This window comes from Ixodes scapularis, unplaced genomic scaffold (assembly GCF_016920785.2).
Source record: "Ixodes scapularis isolate PalLabHiFi unplaced genomic scaffold, ASM1692078v2 PGA_scaffold1__304_contigs__length_218370807, whole genome shotgun sequence".
Lineage (NCBI taxonomy): Eukaryota > Metazoa > Arthropoda > Arachnida > Ixodida > Ixodidae > Ixodes > Ixodes scapularis.
The window spans coordinates 85,456,331-85,481,809 of record NW_024609846.1 but is presented as its reverse complement, the minus strand read 5'-3'; the positions used below and the strand labels follow the sequence as shown (position 1 = coordinate 85,481,809).

The following is a 25,479-nucleotide window of genomic DNA, read 5'->3' as shown; positions in this document are numbered from 1 at the left end:
TATGCTGCGTGCAGGGCGTGCGCCTGCAATCTTTTGGATTACGGCGTTCCTGGGCCTCTACGACACCGGGGTTCTTTGTGGAACCGCTCGAACCGCTTTGTGCAGCGGAACAAAAACAAAGCTGACGAATAAACATCAAACCGCGATACACAGCTGATGATTGTGATGATGATGATGATGATCACGTGATTGACACTCCTGAGCAGCCAAGGCCAGACTGAGCCGCCAAGCTCTCGGAAAAAAGTGTTTCCCGGAGTGAGCGTACTGCGTTGGTCGGCTTTACGTTTAACTCGTGCCATGTCCTGAAAGTCCGGTAAGTCACCCGCGTCATTAGTGGTCTCTTTGGGCGAGAACAAAATATTCTGACGTATCTTCGTGTGCGATCGAGATGGGCTTGGCAGGTTTTGCGGCAACCCTTGCAGACGACATGGTCCGTGACATGGCCGTGTCGACGTGTTAGAGCTGTTGACGAACTAGGGCAGGAGTCGGTGCCGTTTCTCTTTCGGAGAGCCTAGCGTTTCGGCAGACGTGCGTCGACGACCCGGCCCATCTGGCCAGTTCGCCGACATCGGCAACCCACAGCAGGGGGCGCACGAAGTGGGAATATGGTCGACCCCGCCTTGTGATGCGTTTGCCCGATTGACGCGGACCGCCCGCACGAACGACGCACGCAGGCGGCCCCGGACCGACCAGGCGACAGCCCCCCTGCACGCTTCTGGGCAGCGCAGTGCGCTCCCGACGACAAGCCCAGTGGTCGAGGGGCCCCGACTCGCAGGGCGGCCCCCCAAGGCGCGGACGATGAGCAGCGAGCTGGAGCAGACCGAAGCCGAGATGAAGGGCTGGCTGGCCAAGTGGACCAACTATCTCAAGGGCTACCAGAAGCGCTGGTTCGTGCTGTCCAACGGCCTGCTCTCGTACTACAGGTGAGGCGTGTGGTGGTGCGTGCCCACTTGCCGTGCGCTGGCGCAACGCTCACCTGCGGCCGCATCCCCCGTGGCTGCAGGAACCAGGCCGAGATGGCGCACACCTGCCGCGGCACCATCAGCCTGGTGAGCGCGGTGATCCACACGGAGGACTCGTGCAACTTCGTCATCTCCAACGGCGGCACGCAGACGTTCCACCTGAAGGCCAGCAACGAGATCGAGCGCCAGAAGTGGGTCACGGCCCTCGAGCTGGCCAAGGCCAGGGCCGTGCGCATGATGGAGTCCGGTGAGAGCGCGTGGCGGATTCGGAGCGCGGTACTGCCGTGTTCGCAAGTTGCGCAGTTAGCGAAAGTACCCCGAAGGAGCAAGATCCTTCTTGAAGCCGCTCGGGTGCAGGCAGTGCTTACCTGTGTCTGTTCGAGCTGTGCCAAGCTTTTGGGGTAGGCATGCACACAAACTCGCGAGTATCTGGGCGCAGCCCTCGGGCTTAGTTGACAGCAGAGAGCATGGAACCAGGCACATATAGACCATCACATTAAAGGCACTCCAAAAAGCACACTTTTACTTTTCAGTGCAATGCAGGTGGTCGTAAAGTGAGCCACCATTCGTGGTTCTTGAATGGGGGTTGTTGAGGGGTGCCCAGGATCATGTCAGGGTGCACCTAGGGAGGCAACATTGAGCTCTAACTGCACCCCTACTTATTTCCCTCCCAGAGCTATGCTGAAGGGGGAGTCAAAATACCACTTCCTTATGAACTGACTCTCAATCAGGGTGCCCATGTGTCTTTCCTGGAGAATCCACAGGTCTCCCTTCTTAATGAAATCAACAGGGGCAGTATTCAAGCTTTGTTTTTGCTACCACCAAGATAAGGACTGCATACAGCTTAAAACGATTGTTGCACGGAGGCACACGTTAGGTGAGCATGTTAAGACGTGCTCATCTGAAGTGGGAATGCTTTTAAGATCCATCGTACGTTCCTGTGCCTCCCTCACCAGTTTCTTTCTGCACAATGCTCTTGTGCAGGGTTCGTGCCATGCGGAAGGGCATTGGTCTGTGCAGCTGATTGCTAATCAGTATTTTCAAGCGGTTGTTAACTTTGCAGCAAAGATTAGCTATCCGTATGTTTTTAGGTGCTAATTCTGTTTCTTGTAGGCACCTATACTCATATACACCGCGAAAACTAAGGTAGAAAATGTCCGGCTCCTTGCAGAACGTAGTTTCCCTCTTCATGTGTTGAATTAAAATATATGTAGGTGTGTTTTGGATTAGGATTAGCTTTATGTTATTTTATCAAGATGTACATATTTAAAACGCTAAAAGTCTTGTTTCTTGCTTCGACAACTAAATTTTGTAAGAACTACTTTATGCAGCACATGAATAATGTGCAAGCCTTTATTCTTCGTTTTTTTTTTTTTTGTGTGTGTGGCAATGAATATAGTTTGCGACACTTTTTCTTATTTTATCTTTGAGCGCCTATTCGAAATTGACTCTGTGTCAGATTTTAAGGTGTGTTAACATAGCATGCATGTCAGTCCGGCACGTCTGTCAAGCCAGTATCCGCTTAGAACATAATCTCATTGAGGATTTGGTATCAAGCTGCTTTAAAAAATGTGCAACTTCATGACACTTTGCAACATAACAAAAGGATTTGCTCCTCCCTTATTTGAGTGGAAAAGAAAGCTTACATTTTAGTGAGCACGAGGAAGTACATGGCATGGGCAGAAGGGCAGCCTGACAAGGTTAGCCTATGTTTTATGTTAGAGTATGTGAATGTCAAAACATGAAAACCAAACGCAAGTGCACTCTTAATGAAGAAAAAAAAAGTAGTAGGAAGTTGCTCTTGATATGGTTGAATCTTTCACTTTTTTTGGTATCTACACTAATTAAAGGGGTACTCCGCCGATTTTTGAGCTACCTCAACTAACTATATTTTCTGACTCCCCGGCCTTTACCCTTTCTGGTATGCTATTTAGTATCCTTAAATTCATAATAGTTATTGCGAAATCGGCAAATGAAAATGATGCAAAAACAAACATTCAAATATACCCGCCCTTTGCAGGGCCGTGACGTCAGTAGAAGGTAAGCTTGCCAGTCGGGCGAGCAGTCTAAAAATTAGAATATGCCAATCATTTGTTCCGTGCTGGAGCGCGGGGACTGGAGCGAGCTTCCAAAGCATTCATTTGACACCATGAAACTGCTTTGAATCAGTTGGGAACAAATTCTACAGTCCAAAGAGTGAACCCCTGCACTTCCACTGACGTCACTTTTTCATTGTTGCCAGTAGAGACTTTCAGTTTGAAAAACACGGTGAGGACCAAAATTGTAAATTCAATAACTTTGTGAAAAAAAATTATTTTGACCTAATATTTGGGATACTATTTTGGTAATGTTGTTTGGCGAGTTTAGCAAAATTTCAAGCAAATCGGGGACCATGAAGAAATCGGCGGAGTACCCCTTTAAGCCTCCTAGAACCAACCATCTGTAAGATCCAACAGTTTGTCAAAGGCCGTACGTGTTCACCGAAAAATTGGGCTTTAATCTCTAGAAATATTTTATAAACTTCAATGAAAACAAAAAGCTGGCATTATTGGAAATTTTTGCCGTAAATATGGGAAAAACTATAATTTATGGCACATTATTTATTTGGCTCTTCTTCAAAGTGTGCCAACGCTTTGACATAGCGGGGGAAAAGCTTCACCATGAGCCCACGCACTTAGTATGCGACTACAGCCTCGGACAAAGAAATAGTTAGATGAGCTCAGTTCCTCGTTTGATCTGCAAGGAAATAAAGTGTGCTGCCTTACAGCAGAGCCACCGAGCACGCTTGGAGCAGTGCATTTGGTTTCCCCATCCTTTCCGCGTGCAATGCAGTTGAGTTCGGGGTGGCCTTACACACATGGCTACGCAGTTTCACGGCATAGAGGCTTTTGGGCTCTAACGTCGCGATGTTGAACATGTCACTGCTGGTGCGCAGAGGAGGACGAGGAACTGGACATGCCGAGCCAACTGGACAAGAGCGAGCTGCTCACGGTGCTGCGCCTACTGCACGTCAAGCTGGAGGATCTGTCCATGTGCAGCGACCTCATCGCCAAGCACGGCGCGGCGCTGCAGCGCTCCCTCACGGACCTCGAGCAGCTCGAGGGGGGGCCGGGGCCAGAGGCCGCTGCCCGCGTGCGCGCAGTCAACGAGCGCGCCACCCTCTTCCGCATCACCTCCACCGCCATGATGAATGTGAGTGAGACCCCAGGGGGTCAGCATCGAAAGGACGGAACGAGGACGCTGTCCCTGTGTCCTCGTTTCGTCCCTTCACTTTTTGCTCTGCGGTGTTGCTGCTGCATGAAGGCCCGTTCACATGTTCTCACGACTGAACTATGTCTCGTTCGGTGAGAGAATACGCCGGCACACTGACTCCATCTATGAGGTGACCCTGGCACTGCATTTCACGAGAACAAAGGTTTTGCAGAATTTGCGAGACCAAATGTATGTACTATCCAGGGGTCCGGATGTCCCAAACCCCCTCTTGAATCCCGCATGTGTAAAATTTTAGGGCGGTGAAAATGGGGGGGGGGGGGGGGGGTATTTTTAAGCATTTGATATGCTGACCCCCTTCGTCTGGAAGCACCTGTCTCCGCTTCTGGCACTAATCTTTAAAAAATGGTTGTTAATAACATTGTCAAAAGTTTTCTGAACCAAGAAAGGAAGAATAATGCGCAAACAAAATAAGAAATGTATGGATATGACGAGTGTTCCAGGCTGCCCGACAGACAATGCCAGTGCATTCTTCTGTCATAAGAGAGTTTAAAAGGTTTTTAGGCACGCGGTCGTAAGCAGTTGCGAGTGTGTGATCCAGCCTTAGCACGGCGGCACTCGGTCTACAGGGGCGAGACTCAGCAGGTTGGCGCTTGCCACGTTGTGCAGGCATGCAGCGAGTATGTGCAGCTGGCCCAGAGCCAAGGGCGCAAATGGGTGCGCATGCTGCAGCACGAGCACGAGCAGTGCCTGCGCCTGCAGGAGATGGTGGAGCAGCTGGCAAAGCAGCACTCGCACCTCGAGCGAGCCGCCAAGGAGGCTAGCCAGCCATCCCAGCACAACTCCTCTTCCGGTGAGTCGCGCACAACGCCCGAAACGGGGCCCATCCAACTAGTCCGAAGGGGCCGGTTCGGCAAGGAACCGTGCAATGCACGGCACGAGCGTCGGCAGTGTTCCTACAGGTGGAGGATCTACGCGGTTGTGAGAGGCTGCTGCCGTTTTGCCTCGACACAAATTGAGGGGTGGTTTGCACGTGTGAAGCTGGGGCACTGGACGGGAGCGCCGTATTGGGCCTCTGGAATGCTCGATGCAATGCATTGTGCTTCTTACCCTGAAGAAAGAGCAATGCATTGTTGTTGCAGCCAACGCCTGGTGCTGTCGGAAGCGCGAAGAAGCGCGAAGCTGTAAAAGTCGTCGTACAACTGGTGAAACCTGAGATAAGAATTGATTTGTGTAGATCTAACTGTACTAACAAATATTGCAAGGTGGTAGCAAACAAATTTAGTAAGACTGGGTAGTTACATGGGACAGTTAAATAGTAAATAAGGTTTTCTTCAACCTTTGGCTCTGAACAGGTTGAGCCCCGGTTGAGATGTTGGTGAATAAGAGAATCAAACTTTTTTTATAAAATTATAAGTAATAAAGAAACAAAGGCACCAGGACACTTGTAGAACAATTAATTAGAACGTCGGTTAAAACAAAACAATGTAAATGCATGTTTGTCGTACATACCTTCTTCGATGCCGTTCAAGAACACACAGCGCGCGGGTTGGCAGTATTGCATACTCCAGTGTTCTCCAGATAGACGTCCCTTTGCCACGGGCGCGAAAGGCAGAGAACAAAGCCCCATTCAAGAGTTTTACTTTCCCATCAAGCCCCAAAATCTCTACCTTATGTCAGCTACCATATTCTTTACTAGTAAAATTCTTGTTTTAAACTAAGAGAAAATAAGTGTTTTAATACCTTTTGTGCAGCAACAAACAAGAATGTTTGTAACTATGAGACCTTCACCTCATTATCACATCGCTTACAGCGGATTTTAGAGTAGACGGAGCGTCCTTCCCTCTTGTGACATTATGAAAATGGTTGTAGTCACTATAACCGAGAGGGATATTGTTAATTCTTGTCTGCCCACTTGCTTATTACCTCGAGCTTCTCTGTTGTAATGAAGGGCTTTGTGGAACTGAAGAGTGCCAAGCCTCCTTTTGCACTGGTCAATGCGTGTGACAGCGTGACTGCAGTCGACTTTACCAAAATGAATAGACCTTTTCATCTCAGTAGTTGCCTGACTGGAGAATAGAGGGCGCTGACGTACTCGCCGCCATGAGGTTGCTTCAGTTTGGTGGTTTTCGCTTTAATGTGCTTGTGGCTGTGTCGCTGTTTTATGCAGTTCTTGCTTAATTTTGAGATACAAATGTGTCCCTTGTAGCACACAACCAAAGAAAACATTGGTACTGGGCCACTTTGAGGACTATGTAGTGGTTTCGAGCCCGAATTGCAGACTTTTTTTACAAACACCTTTGATGCATCTGATTATTGTTGGCGGCAAAACAATTGAATTGATGTATAGGGAAGATTACCATCTACAACCGTACCCAATGACACTAGTTTCCAAAAAAATTAATTAACATGAATGTGGAGAAGTAGGTCAACAGCTTGATTAGCAATGTTTTAATTGGGAAGAACAGAAGAACTCGCGAGGTTTACTAGTCGCTGTTTGGTTTTCTTGGATGCCCAACCTTTTGTGAACTTTGCATACTAAAGAAGTCTTGTAGGGTATGTTGGGCTAGTTGGTTCATCGTAGTAAAACATATAAATTAGCGCAAAAAAGGCAAGGACAAGAAGTATGCAGGACAGGCGCTAACTTTCAACTTGTTTTATTCAGGAAAAGTAAACATATATACAGTTGAACCTCAATTTAACGAAACCCGATTTAACGAGTTTCCCGATTTAACGAACAAATTCGGATTCCCCGCGCAGCCTATCCCGAAGATTGTCTTTCTCGACTTTACGAAGTTCCCGATTTAAAGAAATAATTACGGGTCCCGGTGACTTCGCTAAATCGAGGTTCAACTGTATACACAATAAATTTGGCTGAAGTCTAACGCTAAATGCCACTTCATGGACCTGTGTAACCAAATCTTTATTTGTTTGAACAGATGCATTTTGTAGATTTCGGTGTCACCAGCCACTAAAAGTATATCTCTTTTTGTCATTGACAATGCTGAACTGAAGTGATCTCTGTGTGGACAATTTTTTTTCTGCATCAAATAATAATCATAATAAGTGTGTTGTATGTATGTTTATACGGCCAAAAGTTAGTCACCCTTAGTGGGCATCTTCTGTTTCAGCTATAGATGAGAAATTTGGCCAATGCAGTATAACTGCTAGCCTGGAGTCCCTAATATGCACCATGCAGTAGTGATACACGACCACACACCAGTACTATGCTCATTCAAATTGAAACAGGCAGGGGTTGGGATTGCGAACCCCTGCCCGTTTCGATTGTGGACCCCGCCACTGCTAGCTTTGCAACCTGCTTCAGAAGTAGTAACTTTGGCGTGCCCCCGAGTTTTCCACGAGCTTCAAGTCGTTCTAGAAAGAGTTGATGTAGCGGTTTTCAATGACGCTCAGTAAGTTTCTAATTGGAACCATGTGCCTATATTCACTAATTAAAAAGTTAATAAACAAATTTTAATTAATTAGCTGACTTATCGCAAAGATTAGCCACCCACATAACGTCCCTCTGGCCATATAACTCACCTGCACAAACCGCTTGAGTGTAACTTTCATGGCTTTTTTTAAACAAATTTGTAACGCTTAAAAAAAAAAAACACCCTGTATGTCTCAAATGCATGTTCTTGGATATAACATAGAGTATAGTAAAATTTTCTGAGAGTAAAGGAAGCTCTTTATATTTTTTTTTCCCCTGAAAACATCTTAACTGTGTCATTATATCTGCTGTGTATGCGCACAAAGCACAAAGGCGGTCAAATCTTGCAGGAAGCGCTCATAATTTTGTGTTAGTCCCTCAACATTAAAATTAATTTTTTTTAGAGGCTTTATTTTGTTCAGAATTGAAATATGTAGGAACAGTCGGGGATCCCGGTTGTTACAGGCTCTTACCCGGTTTTGAAGCCCCGCAAACTCGCGACGGGCGGTTTATTATGCGTAATTATTGTCATACAGAGAGTGCCTCATCCACAAAAGCTAACGCATCTCCTCCCTTTTTTTTTCTCGTGTCGCAGAAAATTTTGTTCATGCCTTTTCCGTAAAATGTATCGTTCTAACTCAGCTGTAAGAGACGGGTTCCTTCTCCCACTTGTATACTTTGTTTCTTGTCTAGTTCAGAGCCGAAATTCCCGGCCGTTGCACCTCTACACGCACCAACTCCTTCGTGCCCGGTACATTGTCTTAACGTAGCCGCCTTCCCACATCCCTATAGTGTAATCGTTGTCAATCGATTCATCGAACGAAAGAACAGCTGACCGTCTCCGTTAATGTTTACCTTTTTCGCTCGTATATTTTCGTAGCATGGTTACATTTATCACATTGTCGTTTCATATTTTGTTTTGAGTTTCCCTTCTCTGTAACATCTTTGGGCCTCGAGGGTAGTTAAGTGAGTGCAATAAATAAAAGGGAACCTTCCGGTAGCTTCTGAGTAGGAGCCTACGTTTTGTCGAGAGCCTCGAATTTTTGGAGCCAATAAAGACAGAACCATGCATGAAAAAAAGTAGGAAATTACGGAAATTTTGTCATCTCGTCATGAAAGATGACAAAAAGTATTAAGGCACTCGTTTGTAAACTGTCTCAAGCGCGTGAACCAGCCTTAAGTCTTTCAGAGAAATGTTTGCTTCCACTTAAAAGCTCTCAAAAGATTTCTTTTTTCATTCTGCACTCTACGAGTGGCATCCAGGGTGTTGGTATATTTACCGAAATTTCTCTTTGCCAGTGTACTCTGAGACAATGTGCATCAACAAACACTCTCGGGCCTTTCACTGCATTGCCACGAAAATTTGTTCTTAAGTACTTCATATTTTTGCTAGGTCTAGCTCAGCCCGAAAGTTTGCTCATGATTTATTTGTGCTCGGCAAGAGGAGTGGGCCACTGCAGGTGTGGCAATTTGTGAGCGGCAACACGCAGGTCCTTACCTCAGCACTGTCCAAGTGAGATGTGCTGCCATGGAGGGCAGTCTCTAGCCTAGGGACAAGTGAGGGGATGTTACGGTGGATTGACCTGGCTTGGCCGGGCTCTGTGCATCCCAGAGCATTCCAAGGAAACAGTCGCTCATCTTCTCGCAGCTCACTCCGACGAAGACGAGTTCTTCGACGCCCCTGAGCATTCTGCGGCCGACTTTGTGGTCTCCATCCCCAACAAGGGCCACAGGTGAGTGTACTACCTTTGGGGCCGTCTTGCTTTTTGCTGACGAATCATCGTGCAAGTAGTCCAATAGACAGATCTCGGCATTCCATGCATTTGTTACACCGTCACGGGATTGTTACATGGCAGAAAGACTAAAGTTCCTTCGGTGCATTGCAGCAGCGGCGGCGTAACAAAACTGGCTGGTGGGATCGGTCTATTGCTAAGGGCTCAAGACGGTGGAGCGTGCTGGAAGGAGGGATAGAATACAGAAGGCCTGTTTGTCCTCTCCTTATGCATTCCTCAGGTCAGCGACTGCCTGCAAAACTGTCGCCACCTCGGAACCTCAATTTGCATTTCTGTATCGCCGTGTCATATTTGTTCTCAAATTGGCAGCCCCGTATTTACCGGGGTCTCAGATAAAGCCCGACTTTCTTTACCCGAGGTTGTGGCAGCACTCAAATTTGATCAAAACTTCTTCGTAGTCACTTGTTCCAAATTATTTAAGAAGGTGTTACGGTCGCCTGGTTTTCTAGTTGTTTAGAGAGACAGAAAACACCGTGTAGCAGTAGATGGGGAACCGTGAAATCAGCCGAGTAGTTTGGATGGAGAATGTTTGTCCAGCTCGTCCTTTTTGGGAAGCAGCTACCAATTTTTGGCCACATATAAGTAAATCTTCTCCGCTGGTTGCTAAGTACAGCTAGTATTTGTTTTTGTTTGTGTAAAGCACCCTGAAACTCCCAGAGATTTGAGTTTGATAAGGGAGCAACTCCAGTTGTTCCCCAAACTTTGGTCTGCAAAAGAGAACTAGGCTTTAATGTTTTCTGTTTATATCAAAAAAAAAAAGAAAAAAAAAGTATACCAAATTCATTTTTTCAAAATTGTATATTAACTGCAAAATGTCAGTATCTTAGAGCAGCAGTATGGCACAACCAGGGCTGGGCAGAAACACTCGAAAAAGTGTTCGCAAATATGAATACTGAGTTACATGTATTTTAAGGCACAAAATGCAGATGCTAAGATACATTTGTCTTTTAGGCAAGAGAATATCCCTGAGATACGATACTTCTGCTAAAACAGCAAAAGAGTATTTCAGAATACAGATACAAATATTTATAGAAAAACATTTTTTTCCTGAAAAGAGCTACGTCGGAGGGGGGTGGGGTGTAGTTTGTGACGAATGCGAATGGTTCTTTATGCTTGTGCTCCTCTTTTAAGGTGAAAGCCTTACTTGTCCCATTACGCGAAAAGGCGTCGTCGGTGCTTTGCTTCAAACATGGCCATAAAAACAAGGACGTCTGGCCTTGTTTATACTCCAAACGATTGGTTCGGAAAAGCTTGTAATGGGTTTTGTAATGCGAAAGCAATAATATATAAAAATATGTCATCAAGCATGTGCTGCTCAAGGTCAAAGTGGACACACCTCAGAAATAAAACACAAAGAAAAGCCCAGCAATACAGATGCATCGTCACGGAAGCCGTGAAGCCTGCGGGGGCGCTCAAGGACAATGTGGACGCGCCTCCGAAATAAAACAAAGAAAAGCACAGCAACGCAGATGCTTTGTCACGGAAGCCATTGTAAACCCAGCGGGGTTCGCCGCGCCTGCGCAGTGGGAAAACGTAATGTCACCACCGGAGTGCCGTGTGCAAAAGGAAAACGTAGCGCGCTGGTTGTAGGAATGCACTGCGGGTATGAATGCTTTGAATTCCTGCATGTAAGCAGTCTTAAATGTCTTCGGCGAGTTTTTAAAGTCTGAGGAGCGTAAAATAATGTAAAAAATTAGGTATAATTTGTTTCAGCTTAACTCATACGCAGCCGACGCTACGAGATAATGGTACCAATCAAGCAGCATCAAAAGCACAAGTCACAGGGCCTTTTTTTTATTATGATTGGTTCACCAATGATAGAACACATACAGAAACATGGCAGAAACAATGATGGTGCATTTTCGAGGCTTTCTTGTTGGTTCTATCAGCTCGTAGTGTCGGCTGCTTCTGGACTTAAGGTGAAAGGAAGTATAGGAAAGGCAAAAACACTCTTTATGGTTGGAAACCATATGGCTGCAATAGACCGATCTCACCAGCCGGTTTGACTATGCCACTGCTGCCGCAATGTATCAAGGGAACTTTAGTCTTTTGCTCATACAACCTCCTCACTGGAGCACTACACATTTCTTGTTTGTTCCTCAGCATTCATTAGCTCATTGAAACGGCAGTGGATTGTATTTTTGTGGTCATTTTATGCACTTCCCCTTAGTTTCAACTCTTTATTTATCATTAATGCCTTTTGGAGAAAAAAAAATGTCACCCCCGGTGAACCACATAGTTATCGAACGGTAAAGACTGTGTGCCAAGCTTGACGAAAGGCGTCTGCACGAAATGAACCCTGTTATGCCTTAGGGCACATCTGAAACTGCCATCTTATATGCTTCTGAGCCACCCATAATCTGGGGAGATAGTACAACAGAGCCATACCTTTCCTCCACTCATCTACTTTACTGCAGTTGCTCTGCTAAATCGGAGAGTGGGGGGGCTTTGTGAGAGGAGCTTATTGTGTTGTTATTGCAAGTAGCCTTCTTTAAAGCAGTTTTTTTATGTTGGTGATTGTGATGAATCATGTTATTGGGCAGGCTCATACTATTATAAATTCTGAAGCACCTTGCACCAAGTAGATGTTTTTATCTTTTAAATTTTTGTAAAAACGGCGACAAATGTAACGAAATACCTAAGCCTGGCCAAGTACTATTGCGATACAAGTGGTACATTGTAAATGTATTTCATTACCGAGATATAAAAAATGACAGGAGGACACTCAAGACTGCTTACGTGTAGGAAGGCAAAAGCATTATGGTCCCGTGGGAAAAATGTTTTCGAGTAACATTTCTACATGTATTAAAGTTTAGGACGACGAATAGGAAGACATCCTAGAGATCGACGCCAAGTATAGTGTCTAGGACGACGTCAAGGACAGCATCTACGATGATGCTGAGGACGATCTCTCGGACAACCTTGAGGATGACGTCAACTATAGGACGACGTCTAGGAGAACTTTGAGAACGATGCCTAGGGGAGGACACTTAAAGAGATACTTCAACAAAAAATTTGAAATATATCTGTCGTGTTCAAAAATAGGTTGAATATGATCCACAATATCCGTAAATGACAATTGCACGTTTGTATTTTGAGCCTGGTGGCTGTATTTTTTTGTTATAAACGGGCCCACTTTAGCAAGTGCTCGGAGAAGGCCCAGCTTAGAGCATGTGACATCCGACGCTATCGTGACGTAGGTCTTCTCAGGACGAGCAAAGCTACGGCGAGGCTGACGTCGAGGGGATGGCCTAGTCGTTCCAGCCACCGAAGCGGCTGCCTTTGTGCAAATTTTGGGTGACTGGTTAATCTTTTATAATCTTGTAGGGGGACAATAGCTGCTTCTGGAACACACTAAAGGGATTCTCGGGAAGACGGGAGTTTCTCCTTCCCCTCTTCTCTCGTCGTGGCCGGAGGCGAGACACTCACCGTCACTAGCTCTCAAGGTTCCTAGATGGGCATTACAAACGAGGTGTTAGCGACATCCACCAGGTGCTCTTTGCTAATCATTTAATTCGTTTTAAAGTTCCTTTTCGTGGCTTTTTTAACAAGATATTGTTGTGTTTGATGTGATACTGCTCCTTTGAACACATATGGACCATAAAATAAGCGCCGAAATTTCGTTGTAGTGTCCCTTTAAGGAGGCTGTGACGTATTTGCGTGAGTGGCCACGTTTGCCTGCGGAAGCCGCCGTAGATGTAGACTAGGTCGCCTCACAGTTCATTGCACGACGCACACGAGCACAGATGAAGTCCGAAGCGCACCTTTTGCACGCGGCGCTCCGGCGGTGACATCATTGAGCGTGAGCGGCATGAGCTTGATGATCTATTTTTATGGCCATCTTTTGGGCACAACAACGCCACTTTTTTGCGTAATAAGACAAGTAAGGTCGTCCTAAAGGTCTAGGACGGCCTCAAGGATGCCGCCAAGGGCAGCATCATGCTTGAGCATACGATTGAGCATCGCGTGCCGCTCAATCATATTTTTATTGCCATATATGCCGCTTTTTCGCTCAATGGGACAAGTAAGGCTTTTGCCTTAATAAACTTTTCAAATGTATCTCGATACAGAGATGCAGATACTCAAGAGTATCTCTAATATACTATTGCGATACATTTGTATCGCGACAGTAATAGTATGTATCATGATACTGCCCAGCCCTGGGCACAACAAGCAAATTGCCTTTCATTAGTAATCAAACAGCTTTAATTTGGAGGGGGAGGGGGGGTGCTTTGGGTTAAGGAGTGTTGGAGCTTGTCTTGTCGGTGAAACCTATCTTGGAGCACTGCATGGGCCTATCTTTTGAGGCTCGACCCTGCCCGGGCCTGTTGACGCTGTCTTACCCGACCAGGACGCGGCTCCATGAAATGCCTATCTGATCTGGCCTGGCGCAAGACTGGCCCGGATAGACGTGCCTCAACAGTGGGAGATAAAGCATGTCTCTTCCCCGGGCCTGAGAACAATGCATGCTACCTGGTCCGGTCCTACCCGCAGGCCGGGTCGAGTCTGGGCATTCAGGTTGGCCCGGGCCCGTGCAAAGCTCTACTGTATCTTCTCTTTCTGATTGGGTCCTGTGTGATTATAGTTTGCTGTCCTTCGAAGATTTTGTGTTTCAAGTTTGTTTGCTTTAAGTGGGTTTTTATTGTGTGTCATGTTTGTCTGCTTTGTGGAGAGAGGGGGAGGGGGGTAGGATTGACCGGATCTTGCGTTAAATTGCAGTACCAAACATATCTCATAGGGAATTGGTGATCTTTTATACATATACATATTCACAATAAAATAAAACTGAAAAAGTTCCTACAAAAAATTTATTTCTAAGTAAAAAAAAACAAAAAAATATGCCGAGCTTCAAAAAGAAGAAAATATGATACAAAAAAGAGAAATCGCCAAGCCCTAAGAGTAAACCTACTTTTACACCTCAAATTTTCGGAAGCATGAAAGCTCGAATTTGAGAACCCCAAGTCGTCAGCGCTTGTGCCCCTGACGGCGCAGGCGGACGGCAAGCGGGCTGAGCCTGGCAAGCGAGGGCGGGGCCTCGCAGAACGCGGCCTCGGACACGGACTCGGAGCAAGAGACCGGCCAGGAGACGGGCGTCATCAGGCGCCGCACCGCCACTGCCGTCCACGCGGTAAGGAAACATGCCCTCGGCCGCTGTGGTCGCCGGAGCAGATTGGCTTCTGCAACATCATTAGCTGCAACTTTGGGACCACTTCCGACGCACGGCCAGAACAGGGTGCTAAACACACCAGTCGAAGACGCATTCCTGGCACTGCGGTAGCGGGACTCAGGCTCGCGCTGCTTCCTCACGGTCCCTTTGCCGTTTCAGGCCCCCCGAGAAGGAGCGGACCCGCCGGGAGACCCTGTGGTGCGGCGGGAGCGGCGCACGCGCGTGCCCGAAAAGCCAAATTGCAGCCTGTCGCTTTGGTCCATCATGAAGAACTGCATTGGCAAGGAGCTCACAAAGATACCCATGCCCGTGAGCAGACGCCTCGCTTCATTGTCCGCGCCGCGTGACTCGGGACAGCTTTTGCACGTTCAAACCGACAACGGGAGTGCCGACGGTGGTGTCCGGGCAAAGCCTTCCCACCGGGGGTGCGACGTGCAGTTCGACGTGTCAAAGGCCCTAGGAGGTGGGAATTTGATACGCACGCACGAGGCTTCTATATTTTTGTCTGGGATTTTCGAGGGGATATTTTGATTGTTTAATCGGGCTCCACTGAACAGGTATGTAAAGTACCGATGGAGTGACGATACTATGGTGCAGATTTTTCCCAGAAAAATGACCTGCACAGTGGAGACACCGTATCGCGTGCATTTTGGTCGACGGAGTTTCGTTCACGAGCCGGGGGAAGCCACGATAAGAGTTGGGTCGACCAGCGCGCTCTCCAATCGCTTTCCATTCTCTACCAAAGTGACCCGCACATCCCCGCACGCACGCAGGTGAACTTCAACGAGCCGCTGTCGACGCTGCAGCGCCTGACGGAAGACTACGAGTACTCCGAGCTGCTGGACCGTGCGGCCAAGTGCAACGACCCAGCCGTGCAGCTGGTATATATAGCGGCCTTTGCGGTGTCTTCTTACGCGACCACCAGCAACCGAACGGGCAAGCCCTTCAACCCACTGCTGGGAGAGACCTACGAGTGCGACCGCAGGGACGACCTCGGCTGGAGGTCTCTCTCGGAGCAGGTGAGGCTTCCCTGCTATGGCGGCTTCCACGTGTCTCCGATGACCACGTCCTTGTCTACGGTCCATCAGTTTCCACCCGACGACGTAGTACTTCTGTCACATTGCTGCTTGCCGGGATCCCGGCAGTGGCATGGCGGCAGAGGTAGAGACGGCGGACAACCATTTTGTCTTAGGTCGCTCTCAGTTTCACAGTTCGCGGAAGCTCCGGCAGTTGGGAATTACGACGCCGCGACGGCATGACACTCGCATTCGTCGTTCTTTTCTGCCCAAACTTCTACAACACATTGCCAGGTTTACAACTTCCGAAAACGCAATGCAACCGCTCCTGTGACTTAATTTGTTGCCCCTTTGGGACCGCTTTCGTTGGGAGAGCCGTGTGAGACGCCAAACACACCGGTCAAAGACGTTCTTCCGGCACCGCACCTTCCGCCCGAGACTATAGTATTGCCCGGAGCTCCTCGGCATCTGGCGTGGCTACTCTGGCGACGCTAGTCCCTGGTTTCAGTGGCCGGAAGTTGCTATCTATTGTCCCTGACAGAGTGAGAACCGCAGGGCGTGTCTCTAGAACGGCGGATCTCCAGCATGCGCTCCGGGCCCTTCTCTGGGCCTTGGCTACATGCGCGCGCTCGAGATGCATAAAACATTAAAGCATTGTTGAACGTAGGAAACTTGCACTGGAGGTGGGACAGCTCAATTGCCTCCCCGCCTGCTTGTCAGGTACTATGGTAATGTTGCTGACGGGAGAAAAATGGGGTGGAAGGGTCTTTGCAGGCCCCGTCCCCTGCCTGTTGGTTAAAACCAATGTTACTAAAACACTTAATTGGGAAACTCACCCCCTAAAATCCAGACTGCTCGCATCCACCGAGATCAAACTGGATAAGATAGCAGAGCTACCCTTTAGCGTTGAGTCAAAGCATGAAAGTTCATTTATATAGCAACTGCGAAACAGCGCTGCGAGATGGCGCCACCGGCACTTGCGCGACTCGACCTGAATTAATACGTGCAGCAGTGGAGTTTTCGGAGTGGCCGCTGCAGGAGAAATGGTGGCATTGCAATCGCCTTTAGTTAGTTTTCTAATACGGATCGGAGCCACTTTTTCGGAGCAGACTCTGTGGCAGTTTCCCAACAGAGTTGTTTTAGTAACAATGGTTAGGAAGCCTCTTTACTTACTTCGCACGGTGCACTCTTTATTGCGATAAATGAGTCCTGCGAAATTTATCACAACATGAAACTCACAGATGCCATAAAGTCGAATTGATTGAAAGTGGGAGAACGCTGCATTCATGTATGTAGTTGTCGAATACGGTGTGCGTAGCGGGTCTCTAGCTCTTAATCGTCGCGAACACGACGTTGAACAAAAGTGAAACTCTTGCTGAAAGGTGCATTCTTTGCAAGTTTTGGAATGCCCGTTCAGCCGCGTTCAGAAGGACGCCGTGCAAGACTGCTTCTCTGGAAAGTTGTCCCCTCCCTTTGCCTCACAGGTGAGTCACCACCCACCCATGCTGGCCCAGTACTGCGAGGGCAGGGGCTGGCGCTGCTGGCAGGAGTTCTCCATGTCCAGCAAGTTCCGGGGAAAGTACCTCCAGGCAAGTGCACCTCTTCCTCCAGCCCAACAGCACGCTGCACCAAAAGCCTCGCTAGTGTGTGTGCCAGTTAGTGCATATTTTCGCCCATTAACCTTGTGGTGATACACATCTGAAAGTTCCCGCCTTAACGCAAAATCGCACGCACCGCGGGAGGCGTAGCTATTTGTTATGTCTTTCGTGAACTATAAATGTTATATTCGCACGGTGTTTCACTTTGCTGGGATATTTATTGTTTTCAAAGTTGACGCTCCGCGCACGTAATGCTCGCTTCGCATACCGGCTGCTCTGGCGGTAGTGCCAATGAGAGCACTGGCTCTTCCAATTCAGACTCTCATTGCTTTTCGGAATTAGATTCGGAAAATGAGAGCTCATCAGCCGACCGAGAAGCTCTGTAAAGTACCTCCGGTTAGGGATCTGAAGCCGCTGCAATGTCACGGAATGAGATGTGCCAAAATTAAACCGAATGGAAGAAAGGTGACAAATTTTTGCCTTCAATATTTTTATTTGATGCTTCTAAACCTACACAGCTTGTAAGAAAAAACATCTTTTTTTCCATTTTCACAATGTGTGCGTGCATTTTGCTCAGACTAGGCTCTGTCACCTCCATGAAGATTGTGCCAATCATGCGGCACATGCGGTAGAACCTCGTTGACGCTTTCTGGGTTAAGATCCTTTCTTGGCTGTGACATTTTGAGAACGCCGGTCCCAACAAACACCCAACAGTATATAAGCGTATTAATTTCCTGTCTGGCGCATTTGTCTTCTTGGTTGCTACAGTAAACTTTCATTAATTCAAACTCCAGGAAGCCACTAATTTTGTTAGAGTTATCAGAAGCTTCAGTTATCAGAAGGTTATCTAAATATGATGGAAGATAAAATTATGATTTGCCATATGAATGGCTACACATACAAAGCAGATATTCGATGATTTCTTCTACACTGGCCTACTGATCATAAGTATAGATATGCCACACAAGAAACACTTGTGAAATGTATTACATAAGGTAATTTATCCCTCAAAAATGTTGTTTATTGAAGACTGTTCAGACAGCACATGGCAACCCAAACTAAGTTAAGTTTGTTCATGAGGCCACGAAGTTGTTTAGTGTGAACTATTAAAGGGACACTGACAGGGTCTTTATGGCTGCCAAGGCTTCTATTTGTACATCACATATGAAAGCCCAACTACCCAAAACACAATTTGCGGCTCGAAATTCGTTTTCTTTTTGCCCGAAAACCGCCAATCAAGAACTGACCGGTTTGAGTCGCACTGACTCTCTTCTTCATGCTCGCATGGCTTGCCATTTTCTATAGTTTAGACACAACCACCAAACATAATGAACATCCTCGGAGTCATTGAAGGCACACAGTTAATATTAAAAAAAATGAAATATGATACTAATATTTTGTGTCTTCTAAAAAAAAACGCAAATACCTACGTTGATTGAAGAAAAGAAAAAATTGCACAGCCACGTGACTTCGGCCAACTCTCTCCTCCTCTATATTTCTTCTTCCTCCCCAGTCCAGTTTCGGCTTCAGTTTCGAGGAGTTGCATTTTTTTACTTTATTAGAAATATATGTGACACTGTAGCAAATATCGATTGGGTAGTCTTTTGACACCATAATGAATCTCCTGGCAAAAAAATAAAACAAATTTTGGGGAATGCAGATTCTTGGACAGGTTGGTACTAAAATTTGGAAAACATCCTTCTCTTCGTCCCTGTCGCGAAGCACTATTATGTTTTCCAAATTTTGGGGTTTTTCAGTGTTCCTTTGAGCGGCAGTTTTCATAGCAACTTGCATGGACGCTGCGACATCGACCTATGCTATGGCGAAAGTTGCTGTGGAAATCTCCGCGTGGGGCCCGTTCTCATGGCTCATGGTGCCCTTCTTGAGCCCCAGGAACGCACTTCTCACCGATCACCGGTGCACTGCGGAGAAGCAACACCCGCGGAAGCAAGCTCCGTGGGTGTTGCCTCTCTGGAGTGCACCGGTGCTTGGAAAGAAGTGCACTCAATGGGGCCGCAAGAACATAAAAGTATTAATTACACGGAAATGCCGTTCAAACTAAGCGGCGTATGAATTCATTAAAAACATAATGGGACAACCAAGATAGTAAAATTTGTTTGAATTAGCCAAAAGTAAGAAATTACGAGTTTGAATTACCACGAGCCTACTGTACATAAAAAAATTGCAATTCGACGCATTCAGCGTGACGCATTGGTCACTTGTTTTGTCCTTGTTTGCTTTCCCTCTTCGTCACGCTTCTTGACTTCTTGCCCCGACGGTCATGGACGGCACTTAGAGAATAAATGACAAACAGAAAAACAGAACTTGTCTATTTTTTTTTAAATTAAAACTAGGTCATTTGGGCCGCATTTAGTGTGGCAACTTAGACATGGATGCGAGGTAAAAGAGTACTTAGTCATAAATAGTGGCCTTCATACCCACGAATGCTGTTGCGCTAGTAAATCGAGATAATAACACAGCCAAGTAAGTATTTGAATGTGTCGGTACTGCCTGTGTCGCGGCTGACCGGCACGAGGTGTTGCGAGCATTTCTCATAGGTAGCATGTCCACCTATCTTGCAAGTCCCACAAAAAGCTTAGCTCTAGCGAAATGCGGTTCTAAGGTCACCTCACAGACAGCGCCGGTGGGCCAGCGTGTTGTTCTCTCATCCCAAGAGACTGCGCAAGAACTCGGTCGTAAGCAAAAGCGGGTCCGCGCGCCCGGCTTTCCCCCTCCCAGGTGGTTCCGCTGGGGGTGGTGCACCTGGAGCTGGGCGGCTGCCACTTCACCTGGCGCAAAGTGACCACCATCGTGCACAACATCATTGTGGGCAAGTTGTGGGTGGACCACCAGGGAGAGATGGAGCTGCGCAACCACGACTCGGGCCACGCCTGCCACCTCAAGTTCCTGCCCTATTCATACTTCTCTCGGGAGCCGCCCCGCAAGGTGACTGGGGTGGTGACGGACCCCGAAGGCACGGCTCTATGCGTGCTGCAGGGCTCCTGGGACAGCCAGCTGGAGTACGCCCGGGTGGTGGCCAGCCGGGGCTCCGTGCGGGGCAAGGCGCTCCTCGAATCGGCCACCCCCAAGGTCGTCTGGCGGAGGAACATGCCCAGGTGGGGCTCCCAGGGAGGCTACGGTGGAGTCACCGTACATGCTCCGCTGGCGGAGTGGAGTGTTTTGATGGTCTAGAATTTTTCACTTAAAACGTCGCGAAAGGAGCGGACGCCGCTTTTGTGGAAGATGCGATGGGGCGTGACACAAGGCGGCGGTTCATCGCACGCTGTGTCGGCGGCCGTCGTGTCGTCTGCTTGGATACGGACACTTTGAAACAGCGCTTGCATTATAAAGAATGCATTTACTCATGTCTAAGTGGCACACACAATGTCCAAAGGTTTGAGAAGCTTCCTGCTCGATAGACCAGATTTTGCAGACGCGAAGCGAAAAATATGCGCCGTCCCCAATGCGGCTTTCCCGTGAGCACGGAAGTCAAATTTGCCGCACTTGACCCCCCCTCCGCCAAGGACGGGTTGGCGCAAAAGGAAAAGGAAGGTGACACTCTGGCCCGTCCGCCATTTAGTTACTCTGGGTTATGTAAGGGTCGTGGCCAGGTTCCCAAATTCGGTCGTTTGCAGTTTGCCCCTTTGTTGGGACGAACCAGGGGGCCGTGCATGGCGTTGGAAGAGGTCGGCTTGTGGCGTCTCTTAATTACGTCCGCACCACTTCATTTTTGCTGGTATGCCATTTCGCGTGCCCACGAGGTTGAACAGAAGTGTTGATCTGCAAAAGCGTAATAAACAATGTACCCTATTTCCTCCGGACCTGGTGTATAGTCTATAGGAGCAAATTTTGGCCGAAAACCAAAAGGTTTACCTTGAGAATCCGAATTGTGTATTCCACAGACAAAAAAAAAGGTTCTTCTACAGAACACAATTTCAAAAATGCCCACTTTGTTAGTGCACAAATAAGCTTGTAAGAATCATGATTAACATATCAGTCTTTCACAAGATCCGTATCACCTCGCCATAATGCAGGGCTTGTCATTCTTTTCCGTCCCAGGGAACTCCGGTAAACCTCAAAAAGTCCCAAGGATCCTCCCCTCCCCTTTTTGCCAACCGATCATACTGGGCAATAAATGTGTTTAGATAGTGAGCAAGAGTTTATTGCAATGACAGAATAAGATGAAATCCAGAACTACAGACAGAATGAGAAGGCAGAGGGGTTAACCTGGGGCACAATGTAAAATATATATACATATTGGTGCGAAGAGGGAGTTGCTTTGTCCGCAACACCAACTCAGTCCATGGTTCAGTCCGTGGAAGGTTAAACTAGGGGAGGGCACTACAATTTGGGTGCTCGCAGAACCCATGAGACCAGCTCGCGGAACCCCTGTTCCACGGAACCCAGTTTGAGAACCCCTGTTAAATGCATCATTTTGAAAAGACAAATTTTTGTATAGTCTGCACCTGGAGACAGCCTGCACCGCATAAAAAGTCAACTTTTAAACATGTATAGTTCGTGGACTAGTCTGGAAAATATGGTACCCCTTTAGAAGTTCCTCTTTCGGACTCTCAGTGAGGTGGCGGCATGGTGGCCTTGTAGGTGCTTGCATACATAGAAAACTGAAATGCAGAAAAATGGGCCATGCACCCGTCTCGTGGAGGGGTACCTTCGATGGTCACCTTTGAAGGCACCTCACTGCCTTTGTTTCGTTCCTTTTTCTGATTGGATGCCTATTTGGGAGGTCTGTGTGGCAACCGTCTGGTGGCCTTGCGTAGACACCGTAAGTCCAGTAAGATTGGATGTCTACTGAGCGTCCCCCGTGGGGCCCCCTTTCTCACAGCGAGGAGTATGAGCGCATGTACAACTTCACGGTGCTGGCGTGCCAGCTGAATGAGCCGGAACCCGGAGTGGCCCCGACGGACAGCCGGCAGCGCCCGGACCAGCGGCTGATGGAGGAGGGCCGCTGGGACGAGGCCAACCAGGTCAAGCTGCAGCTCGAGGAGAAACAGCGCGCCACCCGCCGCCAGCGGGAGGCCGAGGCGGAGGCCGCCGCCGCTCAGGGTGGGTGACTTTGGCTACCCCCTGCCCTTGCGGTACCCGGAACGCCTCTCCGACCGGTGCGCTCAGGATCCCACTCCGCACTCGCGTCTAAAGTGGTCCCAAAGTGGCAACAATTGACCTCAATTGTTGCTAGTTCGTGTTGGCCAACAAGCATGGCCAACGCGAGCATCACCGTCGTCACGGCGTTGCAACTCCTGGCCGCCGAAGCTTCCGCAGACTGTCGAGTTGGAGAGACTTGTGGCAGAACAGCCGTCTGCGACATCCACCATCGCTGCTGTGACACCACCAAGGTCGCGGTCGCTGACGGCACAACACGTTTATGATGTCCTCAGGCAGAAGCCGAGGGACCACTTTTTTGGACCGCAGCAAACACACCGGTCGGAAACGTGTTCCAGGTACCATACCCAAACGGCGGACCTCGGTGCATCAATAACGATGATGATATTATCATTGTAGTCATTTATTTTTTGTTGAGGTCCCGAGCACGGCTTCCCCGCAGGGCGCCCGTACGTGGGCTATGAGCCGGTGTGGTTCAAGAAGGAGACGGACAGCATCACGGGCAACCCGATCCACGTGTACCAGGGACAGTACTGGCTGTGCAAGGAGGAGGGCCGCTGGGACCGCTGCCCGGCCATCTACCTCTGACACCGCCCGCCCCCCCCACCCCCCCAAGGTGCTCTGGCGGCGGGAAACCCCGCCACCCGTTACGCCCCCGGAAAGAGGAGGACGCTGCTCCTGGACGTTTTTATTCCGCTGTGGTCGAGGATTTTACATTTGCAGGCGTCCGACTAACGTCACCCGAGGGCTTACCGGGCCTCCGAACGAACTGCGCGAAGCAGGGGAGGCAACGTCGTCTGCCTGAATGCCCGCGAGTCGTAAAGGTCGGGAAGAAAAGGTTATTTTTGTAGATGCCGCGGCGATCGTCCGGGGCCGATTCGATCGACGGTTGTGGAGCGAGCAACTTATATTCACTGTTTTCTCTCGATTACAACAAACGATTATACACAAATAAAGGAACAAATCTCGCTGTGCCGTGAGACGCGTGTGCTGGTTGTCGGGTACTGTCGTGCTGAACGGGCGTCTTTTGAAAATTGCGAGAGGGGATCGTTTTCTGTCTGCGATGTTGGCCGAAGGGTGGTCTTTCTGAAAGGCCGCTCTGTGGCAGATTGTGGCGGCTTTTTTGTCTGCCTCGAGAAGGGTTGTCTTCGGAGGCCCGGCCCCCTCGGGACGTTGTTGCAAGGCGTTGTTGGGAGTCCGTACTGCTTCTACCAAGATATAATATTTAATTGCCGAGAGAGGCGTCCCGACTATTGCTAAGTTTTGTATATTAGGTAGACAGCGATGGTATGTACAAATAAAATAGCTTCTAAACATTATCCGTCTGGCTTTTCATTTTGTGGTGCGATTGCGGCAACGGAGGTGATGCGCCATTTGCGCCGAATTACCCAATAGACCTTTTGCAACTAGTTGTGGAAATGTCCTTGCCTTCGTAACGTCTGTCGCATGACACCAAGGGGAGAGAAAGTTGCTCGCTTGCACCTACTCAGTCACTTCCGAGGCTGCCTCTGCAGTTTGCTACAGCCAGTACTATACAGCCAGCTCCCAGCACCCCATTCAGTGACACAAATGCCACTGCTTACGTTGGCAAGAGGTCTACCATGGGCACATCTGCTATATGCCGTGCCAGGATGCCATTTTATATCGAAAAAGGCTCAGTGTTGGGAAGTACTCCAAGCACATTGTACTTGCAGTACTACTGTATATCACTTGAAGTGGGAATTCCCGAGAAACGAGAACAGTGTTTTTCGGCTCTGATAAATGAACTAAGTATAGTGGAAAGCTTAAACTTTGTTAGAATGTGACGCTAGCCATTTGAATAGAACATGAAAGTTTGAGAATATGACGTTTCTAGCTAGATCAAAAGAGAATTGAGAAAAACAATTTCTCTATACAAGCCGGCATCCAGCTAAGCCCAATATTATCAAAGTAAGAGATGACTCTGTGGGTGTCTGTAGTATCTATTTCAGTAAAAAAATCTTTTCAACAAAAAAAAGCTTTTTTTTTCTTTTTTTTTTTACTGAAATACATTACACGGTTTTAATGTCATTCCTTGTTTTAACAATATTAGGCTTAGGTGGACGTTGGCTCAGAAATTTTGACCAAGGTAACGTCATGTTTGCAACCTTATGGTTCTATTCCAACCCCGTGTGTCATATTCTTGCGGAGTTTGAACTTTCTGCGATGCGTAGTTCATTAACCCGAGTTTAAAAACAGTCTTCTCATTTTTTAGGAACTCCCTTCATATTCTCAGAGTACGTACCTCAAATATTTTTTTTCTGGTACTTTCCAAGAAAAGTACAACTCCCAACTTCAAAGTACATTCCCCAAATTTTGTCGTTAAATTTTTATTACAAAGTGATGCATTGTCAACAAATAAGTGCCTTGTAAGTTGATTGTATTGAATAATTCGTCAGCGAGAGTAAATCAACTACTCTGCGATCAGTTGACTATATAATGTTTGCCGCCATTTCCGTAAAAAAAATCCGTGGACACCTAAGCACTTATGAGTTGTGAATGCGAAAGCATGAATGCCGTTATTCCGCTCCCTTAGTTCGTCTACGACGTAGTGGCGAGGACAGCCACGTCTCGCCGGCAGTAGACGAGAGCGCGCGCTCGTCAAGTGGCCGCGTTGCGCTGAGCTCGGCCGTGCACCCTCTACGTAGTTTTGCCCAGGCGGGCTCTGCGGCAAGGCGGCCAGGCCAGCCAGGCCCGCACCGCCGCACTTCTTACCGGCGACCGGGGCGCTGCGTATGCTGCACCGCCTAGAGTTCCTATACAGGAACTCTAGCCTCTACAGGAACTCTAGCACCGCCATGAAGAGGGCCTCTTTGGTGGCGTTTCTTGGGACTACGCCGCTCAAGAGCCAATGGGAGCCTCGTTACATTATGCGCGGCTGCCAATAGAGACAACATTGGGACAGGGGAAGGGTTCGTTCGGCGCGGCTTCAAAGTTGATGACGTCGAAACTGTTGATCCCCGATTACCCCTGGAGCATGCTTGCCAACACTGATCGAAGTGCTGCGCGCCATTTGCACGAAAATGCGCCATGAACTAAACCACGTGCTACGTCATGCGGCAAAGTGCCATTTTTGCTAAGAATTGCGCCCCACCTGCACCAAATTTGGCTTAAAGGGACCATGAAGGCAATTTTGAAGTTTCATTTGACGATTAAAATGG

The 25,479-nt window shown here is 48.1% G+C and overlaps 1 protein-coding gene across 1 annotated transcript; it reads left to right on the top strand.

Annotated features, from left to right (window-relative positions):
* Positions 1-40: 40 nt before the first annotated feature.
* Positions 41-23,619, top strand: LOC8037349 (oxysterol-binding protein 1). Its single transcript, XM_029992753.4, has 13 exons — positions 41-313; positions 675-923; positions 1,004-1,209; positions 3,898-4,154; positions 4,842-5,025; positions 9,254-9,338; positions 14,391-14,526; positions 14,725-14,874; positions 15,339-15,584; positions 17,066-17,170; positions 19,919-20,295; positions 22,023-22,243; positions 22,743-23,619. Exons 2-13 carry the CDS (start codon positions 799-801, stop codon positions 22,886-22,888), a joined length of 2,238 nt encoding a protein of 745 aa, XP_029848613.2. The 5' UTR covers positions 41-313; positions 675-798; the 3' UTR covers positions 22,889-23,619.
* The last annotated feature ends 1,860 nt before the right edge of the window (positions 23,620-25,479 follow it).

Excerpts from the sequence above, each read along its gene's own strand:
- LOC8037349 (XM_029992753.4), top strand. The coding sequence starts at position 799 with ATGAGCAGCGAGCTGGAGCAGACCGAAGCCGAGATGAAGGGCTGGCTG. Across the intron at positions 4,155-4,841 it reads CCTCCACCGCCATGATGAAT|GCATGCAGCGAGTATGTGCA; the intron begins GTGAGTGAGACC and ends CACGTTGTGCAG. Across the intron at positions 5,026-9,253 it reads CCAGCACAACTCCTCTTCCG|CTCACTCCGACGAAGACGAG; the intron begins GTGAGTCGCGCA and ends ATCTTCTCGCAG.